Source organism: Camelina sativa, chromosome 9 (genome assembly GCF_000633955.1).
Source record: "Camelina sativa cultivar DH55 chromosome 9, Cs, whole genome shotgun sequence".
Taxonomy (NCBI): domain Eukaryota; kingdom Viridiplantae; phylum Streptophyta; class Magnoliopsida; order Brassicales; family Brassicaceae; genus Camelina; species Camelina sativa.
Window position 1 is genome coordinate 30,538,588 of NC_025693.1, and position 18,337 is coordinate 30,556,924.

At 32.9% G+C, this 18,337-nt stretch overlaps 4 protein-coding genes and 1 long non-coding RNA gene across 9 annotated transcripts; all 5 read left to right on the forward strand.

Annotated features, from left to right (window-relative positions):
• On the forward strand, nt 2,241-2,836 carry LOC104713243 (defensin-like protein 1). The gene is made up of 2 exons (XM_010430326.1): nt 2,241-2,377; nt 2,480-2,836. Exons 1-2 carry the CDS (start codon nt 2,314-2,316, stop codon nt 2,656-2,658), a joined length of 243 nt encoding a protein of 80 aa, XP_010428628.1. The 5' UTR covers nt 2,241-2,313; the 3' UTR covers nt 2,659-2,836.
• LOC104713244 (defensin-like protein 1) lies at nt 6,795-7,345 on the forward strand. Its single transcript, XM_010430327.2, has 2 exons — nt 6,795-6,915; nt 7,017-7,345. The coding sequence occupies exons 1-2, from the start codon at nt 6,852-6,854 to the stop codon at nt 7,193-7,195; spliced, it is 243 nt and encodes an 80-aa protein (XP_010428629.1). The 5' UTR covers nt 6,795-6,851; the 3' UTR covers nt 7,196-7,345.
• Nucleotides 8,738-9,353, forward strand: LOC109126256 (defensin-like protein 1). The gene is made up of 2 exons (XM_019229477.1): nt 8,738-8,891; nt 8,992-9,353. The coding sequence occupies exons 1-2, from the start codon at nt 8,828-8,830 to the stop codon at nt 9,168-9,170; spliced, it is 243 nt and encodes an 80-aa protein (XP_019085022.1). The 5' UTR covers nt 8,738-8,827; the 3' UTR covers nt 9,171-9,353.
• LOC109126257 (defensin-like protein 1) lies at nt 10,928-11,505 on the forward strand. The gene is made up of 2 exons (XM_019229478.1): nt 10,928-11,064; nt 11,165-11,505. The coding sequence occupies exons 1-2, from the start codon at nt 11,001-11,003 to the stop codon at nt 11,341-11,343; spliced, it is 243 nt and encodes an 80-aa protein (XP_019085023.1). The 5' UTR covers nt 10,928-11,000; the 3' UTR covers nt 11,344-11,505.
• LOC104713245 lies at nt 15,063-17,304 on the forward strand. Of its 5 annotated transcripts, XR_755597.2 has the most exons (7): nt 15,070-15,394; nt 15,496-15,705; nt 15,943-16,083; nt 16,208-16,297; nt 16,481-16,525; nt 16,632-16,723; nt 17,142-17,304. It is a non-coding gene; the product is annotated as an uncharacterized LOC104713245 (long non-coding RNA). The 5 variants fall into 5 exon arrangements; XR_755598.2 differs by having other exon boundaries at nt 15,063-15,394; nt 15,496-16,083; nt 16,208-16,380; XR_755596.2 differs by having other exon boundaries at nt 15,067-15,394; nt 15,496-16,083; nt 17,132-17,304.

Consider the following 18,337-nt stretch of genomic DNA (forward strand, 5'->3'; position numbering starts at 1 on the left):
TTAGGTAGCTTGAAATCTCGCAAACTTGGATCTAGATAGAGAAAGATAATAAGAGAAGGAAGCAAATAAAAATTGAGGTAGAGGGAGACATAACGATTCGTGTTAATCACTTTTTCGCCGAGATATGAAATCGGAATGGATGCGAAATGAGGCCGCCGACGAGCTTCACGGTGGAGTCTATGGTGGACTCAAAAAGACCTAGATTTCAATTTGGGGGAAGAAATTTTTTTTTGATGTTTTGTTCGTCTCGTCGTACAGAGAAGAGATAAGGTTTTATTTTTGCTGTAAACTTGGCACTTTGATATAAAAAACAAAAACAATCTTTTTTGGTTCTATTGACACAAAAAAAAATTGGATCTGAAATGCGCTTAAACGAAAATTTTCATCAAAGTAGTGGTGGAACAAACGATTTTAGGTTCTCACTTAATGAATTTTTATCTTAGCGTCTTTCTAATGCTATTGTATAGTAATTAAAAAAAAATTTATTTTTCATAGCAGTTAGAGAAAATGAGCTATAATCTACTGCTATCAATGTGAACTTTTCTTGTAGTGACTGTTTCTTTTTGTCTAATTTGTCTTATTTCCGAAAAGACCGAGAATTTCTCCACTGTAATTGGGCAGAATAAAGAGTATTAGAGGTACTCGAACAACATCTCCAGTTTCACAAGAAAGTGGAATGTATTGTATAGCTGATTCAATTTAAGAAAGAAAAAAGGGTGGCGGTAAACAGTAAGAATAAAATTAAAATCTATGAATCCAACCCCCTTAAACTAATTAAAAAAAAAAAAAAAACTTGTGTCTAAGATCCACGACTATCATATGCAAAGTTGGTTTAGTTTAGTTTTAATTTTAATCGCCTATTTGACTAAATTAAACAGATGTATGTATATATGTTGTGGCAATATATATGCAGACCAATAATGATGGAAGCACAAAAATTAGGCGAAAAACCAAGTGGGACATGGTCAGACTTTTGGGAAAACAATAATAATGCATACAAGAATAAGTGCATTAACCTTGAGGTATCTAAAATTATTGAGTTTCACGTAGCCGATTACATTGCCAGGCCACTACGAGCAAAGGTTTAGATCTTGCTGCGTTTCAATTTTGCTCATTACTTTTCAAGGTTTAGGCTCTCTATATCCGGTTCGGATTTCTACTGAATTCCAAATTTATGGTTTGTTTATCCATAGGCGACTTACCTAATTTCGTAGTTCCTGCCCTTTCAGTTCCGCCGGCGCCCCTCCTCTCCTTCTGATAGTTATAGTCGTCGAGTGAAGGGGCGATATGAAGAACGCACACTCATTAATTTTTGACGTGCTATATAACCGGAAATATTTGACCATATAGTTTAATTTATTTGACTTTTGCTCATATGGTTGGCTTCCGAAGTCTTTATTCGAAAAAGGACAGTCAAAGTATAACTGTGGACATATATTCACCGAGGGTTGAGACAACCATTTTCAGCATTATCAGGACGATTAAGAAAAAGAAAAATGTTTAGGTCGCTCATGTTCTTCGTATCATAGTCTTTGGGCAAACGACAAGATTTTGTGTAAATGCCAATCTTTATTTAATTTTATTCTGATATATAGCTTAGAAAACCTCGAAGCTAAATTAGATATAGAGACCAACCATAATATTAATTGAGTAGGGATTTTAAGTTGTGCGGTTAAAGGAACGAATATATGTTATACACTTCTTAATTAATAACTTAACTTGCACAGACGATTCATCATATTGGATAAATAATTTCAAGAAAATTATATTGGAGAAGAGAATATTAGAGACAGGTGGCATCTTATTAGAGTATTAAGGTTATATCTTGCGATTCAAGCAAATAACCAATTATAGTATCCTTGATCCCATTTTCTCTTCTAGCTCTATACGCTCTTGTAACGAACGGTGAAAAACTCTGTACAAATCATAAAGACTTGTGTAACTCGATCGGCTTGGTTAAAAATTAAAAAACTTTTCCTGAGTCTTGATAACATCAGATTAAGCAGCCGCCTGCGTAAAACATGTATTATTGGCTCAAAGCCAAAGCAACAACTTAGATATCATTAGAGAAAAATATGTGGTGGAGAAACCAGCCATCAATTATGAATAAATCAAGATCTTATCTGTTAGTATCAGCTATACTAGAAGACACGGCGTGATTAATTTGTGGGGTTGCGATCCGTGATAATACAATGCACAGATAGAAGACTAACTCACCATCATTTCATTATAAATAGAGGCTGATTTAAGCTTATTTCAACACACAACACATACATACATATATAGTTTGAAAACAAAATAGTGGCAATCATCATGGCTAAGTTTGCTTCCATCATCACCCTTATCTTCGCTGCTCTTGTTCTCTTTGCTGCTTTTGGTGAGTAATGATCCTATCAAAGGAATGAAAAATGTGTTTTTAGATGTTATTTTCATTTGTTTTGATAACTAACCATGAGAAATATATATATACAATCTGCAGAAGCACCGTCAATGGTGGAAGCACAGAAGTTGTGCGAGAGGCCAAGTGGGACATGGTCAGGAGTTTGCGGAAACAATAATGCTTGCAAGAATCAGTGCATTAATCTTGAAGGAGCGCGTCATGGTTCTTGCAACTATAAATTCCCAGCTCACAGATGTATCTGTTACTTCCCATGTTAATCAACCAAAAACCTTGGGTGCTTAAACACGTGTGTATTTTCCATAAAATAAGTCTGTGTTAATCGCTATGAGTGATGTTATGACATGCAAATTATGTTTTAATGTTTGGTTTGACTTTGTTGCTATATAATACTATAAATCCTTTTTGTATTTCATGCCATAACTATTTCTTCTTATCTATTTTTGTGTTTGTCTTCAATACGGTCATATTCAAAAGGACTGAGAATTTCTCCAGTTATAATTGGGAAAATGAAAGATTATTCATCCTAGAGGTACCCTAACAACATCTTCAATTTCCCAACTTGATATATAGCTAATTCAAGTAGAAAAGAAGAAAGGTGGTGGTGTGTTAAGTAATACTAGATTAGGACCCGCGGTACACTGTACACTGCGGGCAAAATTATTTATAACTAAAATATTTAAATTATAAGTTATATTTGTTGGTTAAATATGTTATAATTATATAATAATTGTTAATTAACCATATAATACTGCAATATAATTTATTTTTTTTACATAATATTTATTAACATGAGAAAAGAAGAAAGGTGGTGGTGTGTTAAGTAATACTCCCTCCGTTTCAAAATATAAGATGTTTTAGTGGAAACACGCATATTAAGAAATAGTTACTTTTAAAATGTTTAACCAATCATAAACAAGTCTGCATAATATAAGATTTAAATTTAATCTAAAAGTTGCATAGAAAGTTGGAAACATCCTATATTATGAAACAAAATTTATTCTCTAAACATCCTATATTATGAAACGGAGGGAGTATTAGATTAGGACCTGCGGTACACTGTACACTGCGGGTAAAATTATTTATAACTAAAATATTTAAATTATAAGTTATATTTGTTGGTTAAATATATTATAATTATATAATAATTGTTAATTAACCATATAATACCGCAATATAATTTTTTTTTTACATAATATTTATTTAATCAATTTAATTAGATATGTCTATTCTTTGATACCGACATTGTTAACAAAATAATAAAATTATGTTTTACCCTTGTAACACCGAATTAATGATTTTTTTAATTTATATAAATATCAATAAAACCCGTCCTGCTATATAATCCCGTCCCGAGATATTTTATCTCACACTATATCATCTTAATTTTTAATATTATATCTACGGTACAATATATATCATATTTAACTTTTTAAAAGTTTTAAATATTTTTCATATTTAACTTTTTAAAAATCTTTAAAATAAAGAACCGGAATAAACCAAATAAAAGTTTTTAAAGTTTGAATGTCTGATAAATCAAGCTTTCTACTCATTTGTATTCGGAATCATTTTGGTCTCTTTTATAGTATGACTTTGAACCATTGCCCAATTTTTTTAGACGATGTGGGATATTGTACCCGTATTTTTTAATTCATCTATTGAGTAATATATGTCCGTTTTAAAATTTTGTATTACATCATATACAGGAAAAAATCACAATTTTTATTAACTAAATGTATTATAGAATAATTCAGGATAATTTAAATATAAATTCAAATAAAAAATGAAAGGGGATCATATATCTATGTTTGAATGAGGTAGAAAGATTTCCTTATTTTTTTAAATTTTACTTATAATTAATTTTGAAGTTTTGGTAACTAATATTAAAGTCAATGCATTAAATGTAAAAACTTTCCAAAAAGTATTTTTGAGCAAAAACTGCTGCAAAAATACTATTATAGATACTATATATATATACTGATCCACTGGAGTAGAGAATCAATAATATTGATTGCCATAAGAGGAAGATCTGAAGTCGATTATCATCATTGTGATTGATATGGCAATCAATATGATTGATTCTCTACATCCACGACAAAAATATCAGGTTTCCATTTACATGACCGAATCATAATATGCCAAAGGAAAATTTTATTTACAAGTTTTTGTAGCAAGTTCACGTTAAATCACTAGATCGAGTAAAATTACAATTCAATAGATTGACCAGATTATATCAAATTCACGTTAAAGAAATGAAATATTATTTATTAGTTAAATTATGGTAATGAAAGAACTCAAGATCTGGCTATTCATTTTTCTAATATTGTGTATTAAAAAGTAGTCCTGGGCGTTCGGATATCCGAACCCGATCGGGTTCGGATCTTCAGATTTTCGGATCTTCGGATATACGAAAATAGGATCCGATCGGGTATTTTATAGAATCGGGTCGGGTTCGGGTTTTATCCGAACGGGTTCGGATAATTTCGGATACACCCGAAATCCGAAGTGAATTTCAGATATCCGATGGATTTCGGATATTTTTATCCGAAATTGATAAAAGTACCCGAAATAGGTAAAAAACCCGAAACATACCAATATACCCGAATTAATATATAACTTAAATATCAAAAACGGTTATCAAAAAAAAAACGTCAGTTAGGAATTTTAGATTACATATGTATATATATATATATAAATATTTAATGTTTTCATACTAAGACACAATAACTAAGGTGGCAAAATGGTTTATGATACACCAAATAATGTATAAGACCATCTCCATTGTATTTCTCTATTTTTTTCTCTAAAATAGAGTAACTCAAAAATAGAGCACTATTTTCCTCCAATGTATTATTCTATTTTCACCTCTATAATAGAGGTAGTGTAAAAAAATAGAGGTGAGAATAGAGTTGCTCTATATATAGAGCAATCCTATTATTTTCTCTATTTTAGAGTAAAATATAAAGTAGGGTTGGAGCAAATGTTGCTCTATAATAGAGATTTGACTCTAAAATAGACTGGGGTTGGAGATGTCCTAAGGTACCGAGTTTGAGTCCCCATAAGTGCATTTTTGTATTTATTTCGGGTTAATTCGGATATCCAATCGGATTCGGATAATACCCAAACCCGATCAGATATCCGAATTTCATAAAAACTAAATCCGATCGGGTATTTCATGCCACCCGAATCCGAACCGAACTGTCTATTTCGGGTCGGGTTCGGATTCGGGTTTCGGATTCGGTTAAAATGCCCAGGCCTATTAAAAAGCTTTGCGTAAAAAAGGTGCCTAGTTGGCGATAAATCAAGAACATATAAAAAGCTTAGGTTACGGTTTTGATTTCGAACTTAAATTAAAAGCTTGTGTTTCCAACAAACATTTCGAATTCAGGCCGTGGTCTAGATTTCCGATCAAATTTTCAATTTAGATTTATCTTACCGGATAGGATTGTAGACTTGTAGTCCCAATTAGTTTGATTTTAATATCAAATCGAGAATTTGACTAAACTTAATATATATATATATATATATATGTATATATTCACCAATAATGGTGGAAGCACAAAAGTTGGGAAGTTGTGCAACAGTGCAAGGAACCAAGTGCAGGAGTTTGTAGAAATAATGAGTGAATTAGCCTTGAAAAGACACATTAACGATGCTATTTTCCGGGATGACGATCTCTTTGTCCGCAAGAATTACTGTATTGTATTATGCCTAAGTTTTGACTACAGTTTATGTATTTTTGAAAAAAAGTTTGGAAAAAGCTTTAAAATGTTTAAAGTATTAGTGAACAGCACTTTAAACCTTGAAAGAATATCAATAACACTATAAACTTTTAAAATAATTTTATTATTGACACTTTAAACTTTACAATTAATTTTCCTGTTTCAGAGCTAAGGCTGAGATTTTGGTGGATCAAAAACACACAAAAATTTGGCTGATTTTTATTTTGTTAAAAAAGAAAAAGGTAAAAAATGTATTTTATGTGGTGTGAATATATGTGACCAATTCTCTTTGTTAGAAGTAGGTTTCCACCATAACTAACGACTTTTTGGTGTAAAACAGGCCGATTAAATACATATTACTATGGCGGCCGCAAGCACCAGTTTGGTACCCTTCAATTCTGTCTGTTTTGCACCGCTACGAAACAATAATATCGGTCAATGTGACCAATGTAGCATTAACTCAAATCCAAAGCAGCCACTTAGATATTATTAATTAGAGAAAAATATGTGGTGGAGAAACCAGCCATCAATTATGAATATATCAAGATATCTAATATCAGCTATACTAGAAGACACTGCGTGATTAATTTGTGGGGTTGCGATCCGTGATAATACGATGCACAAATAGAAGACTAAACTAACCATCATTTCATTATAAATAGAGGCTGATCTCTAGCTTATTTCATCACACAACACATAGATACTTTGAAAACAAAATAGTGATAATCATCATGGCTAAGTCTGCTTCCATCATCACCCTTATCTTCGCTGCTCTTGTTCTCTTTGCTGCTTTTGGTGAGTAATGATCTAGTTATCATATGAATGAAAAATGTGTGTTTAAATGTTATTTTCATTTTTGATAACTAAACATGAGAAATATATTCATACATCTGTAGAAGCACCGTCAATGGTGGAAGCACAGAAGTTGTGCGAGAGACCAAGTGGGACATGGTCAGGAGTTTGCGGAAACAATAATGCTTGCAAGAATCAGTGCATTAATCTTGAAGGAGCACGTCATGGTTCTTGCAACTATAAATTCCCAGCTCACCGATGTATCTGTTACTTCCCATGTTAATCAACCAAAAACCATTGGTGCTTAAACACGTGTGTATTTACATAAAATAAGTCTGTGTTACTCTATGAGTGACTTAATGACATGCAAGTTTACGTTTTAATGTTTGGTTGGACTTTGTTGTTATAATAATATAATTTGTTTTCGACGTAAGACTGTTTCTTCTTGTTGTTCATATTTGTCTACAACAGCCAACAAAAGCACTAATTTTTATTTATCAAAAACGTAAAGAACATAAAACACTCGAGACTCGACCAGTAAATGGCCGACGAGTATGTCAAATTAAGAATCATCACTTATACAAGAAATTTAGGACGTTGACGTTAAATCACTAGCTAGGTGGCCGGAAAGCCCAATTTATTAGTTTGATCATACTACGTACCAAATTCATGCATGGTAAAAACGAAGGTATATCCAATTTTTGCCGGTAATTTCTTTGTGTTTTTTTTTCGTTAAAAGTTAAAACAATAGTAATTAATAGCAATAATGAATCTAAAAATACATGTTTGGAGTGAAGCAGGAACATATATAGCGCATTTTTTTATTGTCAAAAAAAAAGAAAAAAAGATATACATATATCCTGAATTTTAAAGAATTCTCTATACTTTTAGATTTTTTAAAAACTAATTTATATCTTATAATCTTTTGGTAATTCTTTTTTTTTTAGTTAGTTTATTATCTCAGTTAATCACTGAGCTAGAGGCTCCACTTAGCCCATTAGGCCATTAGGTTCAGAGTCTCAGACCATTACGAGCAATTAATAAAGGTTTGGGGTATTTTATTCCCGTCTCGGTTTTCAGTTTAGCCCATTACGTTCAAGGCCATGAGTCCATGACCAACAATGGTTTCAGTTCTCAGTGCTTGCCTTGCCGGGCGCCAATCGTCTTCTTCCGATGGTTGGAAAACCTACCGCCGGCGAGCGCAACGCATTGCTAAATCATCTAAATGACGGTTAAAGTTGTTTGCCGCTGAATTCTAATGGCGGAACGATACTGCTCCTGAGATCAACCAAACCATGGCGATATTTACACTTTCCCTAACTGTGAAAATATCTGACGAACATGATCTCTCTGGTTTTGTAATTTTAACGATTTAGACAAACATGTTAAGAAAAGTTAAACAAACACTGATGTAAAAAGTTTTTTTCGAATAAATTTTACATTTTATCCAAAAATAAATATATATATATATGACGTAATATACTCGTGTAACTATGGCTTGGTTGAGATCTTTTTTTTTTTTGACAAACTTGTTATGATCTTATTTTCTTGAATCTTGACTACATCAGATTAAGCCGCCGCCTGTGTAAACGATGTATCATTAGCTCAAAGCCAAAGCAGTCACTTAGATATTATCAGAGAAAAATATGTGGTGGAGAAACCAGCCATCAATTAGGAATAAGTCAAGATCTTATCTGTTGTTAATATCAGCTGCTTGAAGACGCTGTATGTTTAATTTGTGGGGTTATACTACGATGCACAAGTTGCAGGCTTGCCAAGTTGAAGACAAACTCACCATCATTTCATTATAAATAGAGGTTGATCTTAAGCTTATTTCTTCACACAACACATACATACATATATTGAAAACAAAATAGTGATAATCTTAAACCAAAAAAAAATAGTGATAATCATCATGGCTAAATTTACTTCCATCATCACTCTTATCTTCGCTGCTCTTGTTCTCTTTGCTGCTTTTGGTGAGTATTGATCTTACCATTAAAAAAAAATTGTGTGTTTTAAATATTATGTTTCATTTATTTTGATAGTTAACCTTGAGAAAATTATACAAATATGCAGAAGCCCCGTCAATGGTGGAAGCGCAGAAGTTGTGTGAGAGGCCGAGTGGGACATGGTCAGGAGTTTGCGGAAACAATAATGCTTGCAAGAATCAATGCATTAACCTTGAGGGAGCACGACATGGATCTTGCAACTATGTCTTCCCAGCTCACAAGTGTATTTGTTACTTCCCATGTTAATCTCCCAAATATATACTTCCCAAGTATGTTAATCCCCCAAAAATCTTTGGTGCTTAAACGTGTGTATTTTACATAAAAATAAGTCAGTGTCACTCTATGAGTGAATTTATGACATACATGTGTTATGTTTTCAAGTTTAGTTTGACTTTGTTGACTTAATATATAATATAAATATTTCGTGTACTTCTGTGCCATGACTGTTTCTTCTTGTCTTCAACACGGTCATTGTTTTCAAAAGGACCGAGAATTTCTCCACTATCACTATATTGGGCACAATAAAATTATAGTATTCTTCCTAGATATACCCCCTAACAGCATCTCCAGTTTCACAAAAGTCGAATGCATTGTACAGTATAAGCTAGCTAATTCAAGTTAAGAAAAAAAAAAAAAAGAGGTGGTGGTGTATTCATGAATAAGAATATATATATAATATATGTAATCCAACTCGATCCGTTGTACTGATAAAAAAAATCTTCTGTGTAATGATCTACGTGAAAACTATGAATTGTCCAATTAAATGACTGAATTATATATGTCAGAAGAAACTTTTATTTACAAGTTTTTGTAGGAAGTTCACGCTAAATCACTAGAGAAAAATCCAAATAGTAAACATATAATTCATCATCAACCCATTAACTCATTACTCATTTAGATGCAAATAGTAAACTATTAGGGTCCATGAGTGGGATCTGGTCGAGTGAACCCATAAGGTTTGAACCATTCTGATATCTCTCGATTATAGTTACAAACAGTAAAGTTGGTTTATGCAGAAGCACCTATAATGGCGGAAGCACGCGCGAAGCCAATTTGGACATGGTCAAAAATTTGTGGAAACAATAGTGCATGCAAAAATAATTGCGTTAATTACCTTGCAAAGATACGACATGGATCCTAGTATACAAGTTGCAACTATGTATTCCCAACTCACAAGTATCTGCTACTTCCCATATTACCAGTGCCGGCTCACTTATTTTTGGGACCTTGTGCTCAAATTTTTTTTTCCCATAAAACTAGGGTTATATTTGCAACATTTCAAATTTTAGGACCCTAAACCTTAAAGAAAAAATCATAAAAATCTGGAGATATGGTGCTTTTGCACCGTCTGCACTGCCTCTAAGCCGGGCCTGCATATTACGTTATCTAGCAAAAATCTATGGCCTTGTGTCTGTGTATTTTCGTAAAATAAGTATGTGAGTGACCTTATAACATTTATTCATTATGTTTTGTTTGCATATATACTTGTCCATAAGAACAGACGAATCATCATATATATCGGATAATAAGTAATTTCAAGAAAATTATACTATCTTGTTGGAGAAGAGAATATTAGAGACATGTGACATCTTACTATAGTATTGAAGGTATTTCTTGCGATTCAAGTAAATGACCAATTATCCTCGATCCCATTTTCTCTTCTAGCTCCATGCTCATGCGACGAACGGTGCAAATCTCTGAAACATCAAAATTATTTGTGTAACCAGATATGGCTTTGTTAAGATTTTATTGTTTTGAGTCTTAACTACATCAGATTAAGTAGCCGCCTATGTAAACGATATAGCATTAGCTCAAAGCCGAAGCAGCAACTTAGATATTAACAGAGAAAAAATATGTGGTGGAGAAACCAGCCATCAACTATGAATAAGTCAAAATCTTATCTTTATAAACGCTGTGTGTTTATTTTGTGGGGTTACTACGATGCACAAGTTGAAGACTAGTTCACCATCATCATTTCATTATAAATAGAGGTTGATCTTAAGTTTATTTCTTCACACAACACATACATAGTTACATACATATACATACATTGAAAACAAAATAGTGATTTTCATCATGGCTAAGTTTGCTTCCATCATCACTCTTATCTTCGCTGCTCTTGTTCTCTTTGCTGCTTTTGGTGAGTTAATGATCTTATCATATGAATGAAAAATGTGAGTTTAAATTTTAGTTTCATAAATTTTGATAATTAACCTTGAGACATATATACAAATATGCAGAAGCACCATCAATGGTGGAAGCACAAAGATTGTGTGAGAGGCCAAGTGGGACATGGTCAGGAGTTTGCGGAAACAATAATGCTTGCAAGAATCAGTGCATTAACCTTGAGGGAGCGCGACATGGATCTTGCAACTATGTTTTCCCAGCTCACAAGTGTATCTGTTACTTCCCATGTTAATCTTCCAAAAGTATTTGATGCTTAAACGTGTGTGTATCTTACATAAAATAAGTCTTTGTCGCTCTACGAGTGACTTTATGACATGCATGTTTATGTTTTACTGTTTGGTTTGACTTTGTTGTTATAAACTTACAATAATATATAAATTTTATATACGTCGTAGGAGTCTTTCTTCTTGTCCATATTTGTCTACAAATTAACGGCTTTTATCTTCAATAAGGATTGAGTATCCTCTCAAGAATTGGGCACATTACTTAGAGGTGCCTAATCCAGTTTAATGAGAAAGTAATGGCTTGCATAGCTACTTCAACTTTAAGAAAGAAAAGAAATGGTGTGGTGATGTATTCAGTAAGAATATTGATTTAAGAATTGAATCACGGTAACTGTCAAATATTATAGAAATATAATAGTTTATTAAGTTGTATTTCACAAGATTTAAGGCATACATATATATAGTGATTAGCTTTGATATATTGCTAACACAACATAATGTAAACTTTCCTAAACACATAAGGAAATAACTTATACAATAAGTAATATCAAGATCTAGAATATATTCTTCGGATTGGGCTTCACTTCATTAACGGACTTTACGGTCCATATTACTTGGTCCGCAAGATACACATCTTGCTTCCCTAATACTCCCCGCACGATAAAGGTAGGTGGGACGAACGCAAACTATACAANGTTTCATAAATTTTGATAATTAACCTTGAGACATATATACAAATATGCAGAAGCACCATCAATGGTGGAAGCACAAAGATTGTGTGAGAGGCCAAGTGGGACATGGTCAGGAGTTTGCGGAAACAATAATGCTTGCAAGAATCAGTGCATTAACCTTGAGGGAGCGCGACATGGATCTTGCAACTATGTTTTCCCAGCTCACAAGTGTATCTGTTACTTCCCATGTTAATCTTCCAAAAGTATTTGATGCTTAAACGTGTGTGTATCTTACATAAAATAAGTCTTTGTCGCTCTACGAGTGACTTTATGACATGCATGTTTATGTTTTACTGTTTGGTTTGACTTTGTTGTTATAAACTTACAATAATATATAAATTTTATATACGTCGTAGGAGTCTTTCTTCTTGTCCATATTTGTCTACAAATTAACGGCTTTTATCTTCAATAAGGATTGAGTATCCTCTCAAGAATTGGGCACATTACTTAGAGGTGCCTAATCCAGTTTAATGAGAAAGTAATGGCTTGCATAGCTACTTCAACTTTAAGAAAGAAAAGAAATGGTGTGGTGATGTATTCAGTAAGAATATTGATTTAAGAATTGAATCACGGTAACTGTCAAATATTATAGAAATATAATAGTTTATTAAGTTGTATTTCACAAGATTTAAGGCATACATATATATAGTGATTAGCTTTGATATATTGCTAACACAACATAATGTAAACTTTCCTAAACACATAAGGAAATAACTTATACAATAAGTAATATCAAGATCTAGAATATATTCTTCGGATTGGGCTTCACTTCATTAACGGACTTTACGGTCCATATTACTTGGTCCGCAAGATACACATCTTGCTTCCCTAATACTCCCCGCACGATAAAGGTAGGTGGGACGAACGCAAACTATACAACCACAAAGCGGAACACCTATGTCGTGGACATTATGTTGAGGACAGACAAATTATGTCAACAAAATCTTCAGGTAAAACTTCAATCTTGAGAAGAGTGGTGGAACTTCAGCTTGTCTTCGGTATTGGTAAAAAACATCCCGTGGGTGCAAATCCTGCAGCTCCACAAACAATTGTCCTTATCTTGGACAGTCCACAAATCGGACTAATAATAACCTAAACATGAGTGATCCAATAAATTCCCAACTCCTCTAATGGTTAAACCATAACCAAACTCCCCCGTAATAAAGGAAACTTAAAGAAAATATTCTACACTCAAGAATAAATCCCATAAAAATAAAAGTAAAACCCAAATCATTAAAACATAATAATTTCTCAAAATCACCCAATTCTTCCACTAAATCCATAAAATAAAATAAATAAATAAAAACACTTATTTTAAAACCAAAACGTTGACTTTAAAAGAGACACATACCCCAAAATCAAATTAAACAACCTATTGAATATTAAAACAAGAAACAAAATCACGTGAAGAAAAGAGTTTCACGTCTTCAGTTGGTTCTTCGTCGTCTCCATCACCATCGTCTTCATCGGCTTCACCTTTCATGATCATTAAGATCACAAAGTTATCACAGCGGAATTTAGATCGACAGTATCGTCTGCTCTGATACCATGTCAAATATTATAGAAATATAATAGTTTATTAAGTTGTGTTTCACAAGATTTAAGGCATACATATATATAGTGATTAGATTTGATATATTGCTAACACAACATAATGTAAACTTTCCTAAACACATAAGGAAATAGCTTATACAATAAGTAATATCAAGATCTAGAATATATTTTTTGGATTGGGCTTCACTTCATTAACGGACTTTACGGTCCATATTACTTGGTCCGCAAGATACACATCTTGCTTCCCTAATAGTAACTCAAGATCTAGATACTATTTTGTAGGACCAACTCATTTTTAACTATGTCTTATAATAACATATATATATTCTGCATAAATAGTGCGCCTGTTTATTTGATGATACGAGATCAACTTCTCAAGCGGAAGCTTTACGTGTGTGATGGGAAACATGACGAGTTTTACGCATAGCCTGCATGAGTGTCGCTGGTGCATCATGGTCATCTTTCATTTCCGCATACTCCTTTCCAATTCTCTACTACAAGAAAAAGACAACTTTTTGTAGCCAAAATCGTAAATGTGTGACTAAAATGCTTGAATTACAGCGGTCAAGGCATATCCGTTACCAATGAGGTGATGGTGGTCTAGCCCATAATTTTCAAGTTATAAAAAATATAAAAACATATTCGATTGGTTATTCACAAAAAAAAAAAAAAATTGTAATCTAATAGCATAAATTTTTTACATTCTACCTATCTAATTTAGTAAAGAATTTTTTTCTGGTAAGAGTATGTATAAATATTATTTCGAATGAAAGTTTAAGTTTGACATGAAATTAACTTAAAACATACACTACAAGAAAACATGGATTTTACGACTACAATTGGCGACTATATATGTAGTCGTCATTTTTGGCGACTAAGTAGTGACTATTTAGCGACTATTTTACGACTACAAATATTTGGTCGTATATTAGTCAATTTTTAACGACTGCATATGTTAGTCGCTAGTTTAGTCGTAATTTAGCGACTATTTTATGACTATATTGCACACCAAAATATGTAGTTGCTAAATAGTCACCAATTTAGCGACTAATATGCGACTTATAGTAAACGGTCGCTAAGAAGTCGCATATCAGTCGCTATTTAAGAAAATCATAATTTTCAAAATTTAATCCCAAACCCTTAACCAAACCCCAAGACCTAAATCATAAACTCTAAATCTTAGAAATTAATTCATAATTCATAAATTCAAAACTTAACCCCAAATCATAAACCTATACACCAAACCCTGTACTTTAAACCCTATATCTTAAATTTTAAACTTTTATAATGTATAGTATATAGAAATTAAATTATAAACCATTTAACCAAAATATAACCATTATGTGTATAAAATTAAATCTAATCTAAAACTATTTAGTGTATATATATAATTTAATACTTCCAAAAACTATTTACTTATAAAATTTATTAAATTAGTCATTGTAAAATCTGAAACTAATTGTTGATAAAAAAAAAACATAAAACTATATCATTTAGTCTGGGCTTTGAGAGGCTTTTGTACCACTTTGGATTTTGATATGAATTGAAAATTGGCCAACAAAAAAAAGAAATAAAAATCAACAAACAAAGAAACCTTCACCAACCTGTGCCTCTATTCCTCACACTACACTTAGAAAAAAAAAATCATCATCACTCTCGAAACTCTTTCGGAGAAACTCTCACTCTCATTTCTTCGAATCGCGATGACTCTGTCCGGCCAAACCTCCGACCGTATCTCCAGATCTAGAAGGGAAACTGGTTTCCGTGGGAGAAGGTTAGTTTGTTCTATCTCTATTTCCCCCTTTAAATCTGATTTTGGGATTAGGGTTTCTGGTCTACGTTTGTAATGACCTTAATCTTCGAATTGGTTTGAAGACGACATATAAGAAGCAGAAGCTGAGAGGTGAAGCGGAGGAAGACGGCATAGAAGACGAAAAAGCTAAGCCGTGGATTTATCGACGAAATTAGAAGTTGGGATCTCAAAACCGGGAAAGATCTGCTTCGATTCAAGTCGTGTGCTTCTCCGGCGCACAGCCGAAAACTTGGGTCGACTAAAGAATCAATTTTTCTATCAAGCAACAATGGGTCAAGTTCTCTTTTGCTCTCACACCTATCCTCTCCGACGTTCTTGAAGGCTTAGTAGTTGCTTTCATTTGTTATCCCTTCTTTTTTTTTTTTTTTCTTGTTCCGCTGTAGGAGCATAGATTTTCACTTTGATTCTGCTGAAAACGAGTTTGATTTATCTGCTTGATATCGGTAGCCAATGCTGATGTGATCCACTTAGTTGCCTTTTCGCGTTTCTCATCCCCTGTGTGATTGCAGATGAGGGAGGATAAGAAGTAGAAGAATGATGAAGGAGAAGTGAGGGAAGGAGTAGCGCATCAATAGCTTTGTTGCCACGCGGGTATATCTCTTGTCATTTCTTTCAAATGTCTAGCTCCATCTGTTTTGGTCTCCATGGAGGTGGGTTTCTTTTCTTTCAAAAATCCTGGAACTGCTTTGTTATTTCATCTTTTCAGAATTCTTGAGTACTTATGTGCAAAATTTTTTTGTTTTTTTTTTGCTTTCTTTGGTGGGTTTCTCTCAGATCAAGTGTCAGCTGTTTTGGTTGAGTCTTGTGGCTTAAAGAACTTAAGGCTCAACTCGGCTCTCCTCAGTGTCACCAAAGTCACCGAAGGTACTCAAACTAAGCTCTCTAAAAGCATATCACTTCTTTCACAGAGTCACCTCAGTTTTGGTGATTTTATATGATAAAATCTGGTATGTGTGTGTGTTGGTGTTTGTGTTTGTGTCTTTGAAGCTTATGGTTTGAACATGTGATTTTTGTTTACTATATTATTTTGTTGTTTGTGATCAATAGACTGGATTTGGAGAAGCTTGAAAGCGGTTGGCTGGAAGAAGATAGGTAAAACCCTTATGTTTATTTTATTACTCTTGTATTACTCTTCAATTCTTTGAAGTCACATTGTTGCATGCGTAAACCATCTGATTCAGTGTCCTATTGTTCTTAGGTCGAAGATGATGTTTGGCTTACAGAGAAAGCCACAGCCAAGCACACTCTTAGACAGAGCTCATGATGTACAACTTTATTTCAGAGCGTAAGGTAAACTTTCATTGGTTAAGACATTTTCTTATCCTATTGTATCTTTCGCTATTAAGGTACAATATATATACTTTGCTACTTATTGTTGTGAGACTTTTATTAAATCTGTCAAAGAGTCATTTGTTTAGAAGCCTCTGTTGTAATTTTTGTGAGGCTTTTTGTTGAATTTGTCAAGAGTTATTTGGTAATACCGATCTCTAGACACCTGTTTTATATGCACTCTTTAACTTGAGTCACCATTGTCGATCTTCTTACTCACACTCACGTTTTTAAGCTAGAAGACATGTTAGTTATAGTGAATTGCTTGTCCCGATTGTTTCTCATTTCTAGTCTCGATTTTGAAATTGTGTTATATTGATAATGGGAAATGAGTCCCCATGATACATTTTTTGTTTGTTTGTTCTGAAGGTACTTGAAGAAATGAGTTGCTCTTGGAACATTAATGGGAACTACCTAGGCTTCAATGATGGAATACAAAGCAATTGAGAATGTGCTACAAACCATTTATTATGTAGTTTTTCATCTATTCTTATTTTTAGTTATGATTTTTAATTTTATTTTGTAATACAATTTTTTTGTAATCATGGTTTATAATAATAAATATAGTACTCAAAAAATAATGTTTTAAAACATTATTCATAATTTAAATATATTTAAAACAATTAATAAAATATATGTAATTTGTATAAATACTGTATAAATACTGTATAAATACAATAATGTATAAATACTTGAATACAACTATAGTCAGTAATTAGTCGTCAATTAGTCACTAAATTTGGTGACTACATTATGACTATTTTGCGTTGTCGTAAAATAGTTGTAACGTGGTCGCTAAATTTAGTGACTATATTACGACTAAATTTACGACTACGCAAAATAGTCGTAATGTAGTCGCTATTTGGCGACTAATTTTACGACTATTTATTTTAGCGACTCTCGATTTACGACTACTAGTTTTAGTCGCTATTTAGTCGTAACACACCGTTTAGCGACCAAATAGTGACTAATAGTGCAGTCGCTATTTGCCTGTTTTCTTGTAGTGATAGTTCCATGCAAACAATAAAAGTAAAAAACATGGAAACAGAAAACTTTTAAAAATTCAATATTGAAGTTCTTAGTAAAAAGTTGTAGTTTAGTAATTTTTAATTCATCACGAAAAACTTACCTTTCGATTCCTTAAGAAGTTTTAAAATGTCAATAAATGAAGACCCTTTGACAAAAACAAATATCTAACAAATTAACGGTGAGTTTGCTACTTGTCCGTGGCGAGTGCTGGACTGCTGGGGCTCTCTTAGTAGTAGGGTAAGAGAGCAAGCTGTTGTTGTCACGTGGCTGTACATAAAATGTTTTAAAGAGGAGACAGGTTCTTTGTCAAAGTTTGCGGATGACGACTATCATGAAGTCGAAAACGATTTTCTCTTTCGATTAGTTTTTTTAAAACTAGTTGAAAAACAAAATTTAAAATCGGATTTTTCTTCTCGGTGATCCGAATTTGGCAGAGTTGAATCCAAGAAGTTTTGTATGTGGGTATGAACTATGGAATTACACATGATCTCTATGTATATGGGTTTTATTTTACAACTTATTAGTCCACACCCTCTAGCAAATTAG